At 53.5% G+C, this 2,436-nt stretch overlaps 1 protein-coding gene across 3 annotated transcripts in view; it reads right to left on the reverse strand.

Annotated features, from left to right (window-relative positions):
* Nucleotides 1-847: 847 nt before the first annotated feature.
* Nucleotides 848-2,436, reverse strand: part of IGF2BP2 (insulin like growth factor 2 mRNA binding protein 2) — a 15,564-nt gene continuing 13,975 nt past the window's right edge. For all 3 annotated transcript variants that reach the window (XM_026855356.1, XM_026855357.1, XM_026855358.1), the window contains one exon: nucleotides 848-2,418. In XM_026855356.1, coding sequence (XP_026711157.1) covers nucleotides 2,323-2,418 — 96 coding nt within the window. In that variant the 3' untranslated portion in view covers nucleotides 848-2,322. The remainder of the gene's footprint in view (nucleotides 2,419-2,436) is intronic.

Below are 2,436 nucleotides of genomic sequence, written 5' to 3' on the forward strand. Positions count from 1 at the left end.
GGCTGACTCCTCACCGCCCGGGGGTGGGGGTGGTAGGGGGACAGCAAAGGTGAAGACTGATGCTCTTTTTGCAATCAGTTGTGCTGTAGGTGGGGAAAGGACATTTTTTTGCTGCCTGTCCCTTTCCAAAACACATGGACGTGCCAAGTGATGTGGGTTGGGGCTCTGAGGCGTTACACATGTGGCACCTGCCCAGGGGCCACCTTGCCGAGGGGATGGTGGCCCCAGCGTCTGGTGGGCAGGAGGGAAGGAAGCTCTGGGAGCTGCACCCACCAGCACCCCACGCCGCGCCCAGACACAGCCCTACCCCTGCCCACTTCTCAGTGCAAGGGACACCCGAGCCCTGGCTTGGTCCCTTCCCCGTGGGGTGCTGCCCCTCTGCCCGCCCCGGCGGTGGCTGCCTCCTGCTGCTGGTGGCACCGAGCTTTTGGCCGGTTAGAGAAGCAGCCGTGGGGGTGGGTAGGGGCACCCGAGCTTTCCAGCTGCATGAGCACAATTAGCACCCCGTTAATAACCACAGCAGTGCCACAGCATCGCTTGGGCTTTACCAACTCACTGCAGAGAGACACAGCCCCTGGTTTAGTGCAGGGAGAAGCAACACCTCCCCAAGTGACTGGGTAAAGCTACACCTGCCCATGTCTGCAAACACCCTCCCTCAAAAAAAACCCCATCCTGCCACACACCCCCCCCCCTCCCCCAGCAGGAAAATGGGGTGGCCATGGGAGAACCCCCACCCTGAGCTCAGCCTGGCCCTGACCAGTGCGAGGCACTCGAAAGAAAGCAACAGAGAGCAAACTCAGGCTCTTGTTAGCTGGATATATTTCTCTTTTTTTGTTGTTGTTGTTGTTGTTGTCAGTGGGTTGGTTTTTCACAGAACACTTCGCAGTGGAGGAAAACGTGGCATCACAGCCCATGGGTCCGGCGCTGGCACCTCACCTCGGCACGGGACCCGCCGGCAACACGCTGCTCCCATCCCTCCTCTTGCCCGTCGGGTTTCACCGCTTTCATTCATTGGGTGGGGTTTTTTCTACCTTTTTTTTTTTTTTTCCATTTTTTTTTCTTTTTAAACATTTCTCAAGCTTTCTCTGAAGGAATGGCCACTGGCTCTCAGCTAGCAGAAGGAGACTACGGAAGAGCTCTGGGACATGTGGGATGGTTTCCTTCTCCTGCCTCGCAGCTGACTTGGTCGAGATCATTTTCCAACTCGTTTTTTATTAAAAAAATAAAAAAATGCTCCAACTATCAGTTTTACAAGGCATACAAAATCTCTAAAAGGGAAACACAAGCGCAAGGTGCTGAGGTACGAAAACCTGAGGTAGTTTTTGTGTGTGTATGTATGCAAGTGTCATGGGGGCTGTTGCGTTGAGTTTAGGGTTTTTTTAATTTTAAAAAAATGTTACTGGCTGTTCTTCCAACCTCTTGTAAATGTTTCCCTGCCCCCCTCCTCCCCCCCAATTACCCCCTCCTCTCCCTGCAATAGGGATCTTTCCCCAAAGATCCCTGCCCAAAGCAGGCAGGGCTGGTGCTGCCCCTTGTTTTCTAGGGATATTACCCTTGAGCATGGCTGGGTTGGGCAGTGATAGAGAGAGGGGACAGACAGCTGGAAAGGGGGGACAGAACGGATGCAAACCCCAGTTTTGGACTCTGTGAAGCAAAGAGGAAAGGGTGCGTGAAAGAGATTCTTCTTTTAGGAGACGGTATCCCTTCTGTTGGCTCATACAGGCACTGCTCTTCTCAAAGCCCTTAAGAAACTGCTTTTTAACAGTATTTTTTTTTTCCCCTGCTGGCAATCCTACATCTCTACTGTGCATTAAAGAACCAATGGACTAGCTCATTTCCTTAAAATCTAGAAAAGCCTGTTTTTGCTAAAAACAAACACCCGCCTCCCCCTGACCCCTTTGAAATTAAAAAAAAAGAAAAAAATTCTTAAAAAATTTAAAAATCTGCGTTAGTTTCATTATCGATATATTAATTCTAAAGCTGATGAGTGCCACACTGTGCGCCGCAGCCCCCCACACTGGGCAAGCTCCTCCGGCCGTGCCTGGATGAAACGGGTGGCTTTTAGGAAATTAAAAATAAAAATACCTCTCTCTGCCTATGTTAGTCCAACTAAAGGGATAGCGTCGGGAGGCGATGGAGTAAGGGGGAGGCTGTGGGAGGGAGAGCCCTCCCCGTACCCCCCCGCTGTGCATCCCCGCAGTGCCCTGGCCGCGGGAGCAGGGCTCGGGGGTCTTTGGTTTGCTCCCCTGACCTGCTGGGGGGTCTGGCGGCGGCAGTTGGGGTTACATTCATCGGGCGGTGCTGGCCGGCACGGCGGGAGCCTCACTTGCTGTGCTGCGAGGCCGGGGCTCCCTGAGCGTGTTTCTGCTCCTGTTGCTTCACCTGCTGTACGATTTCCCTGATCTTGCGCTGTGCAGTCTTGGCGGGGGGGGGGGG

This window comes from Athene cunicularia (genome assembly GCF_003259725.1).
Source record: "Athene cunicularia isolate RWA chromosome 9 unlocalized genomic scaffold, athCun1 chr9_part2, whole genome shotgun sequence".
NCBI classification, from domain to species: domain Eukaryota; kingdom Metazoa; phylum Chordata; class Aves; order Strigiformes; family Strigidae; genus Athene; species Athene cunicularia.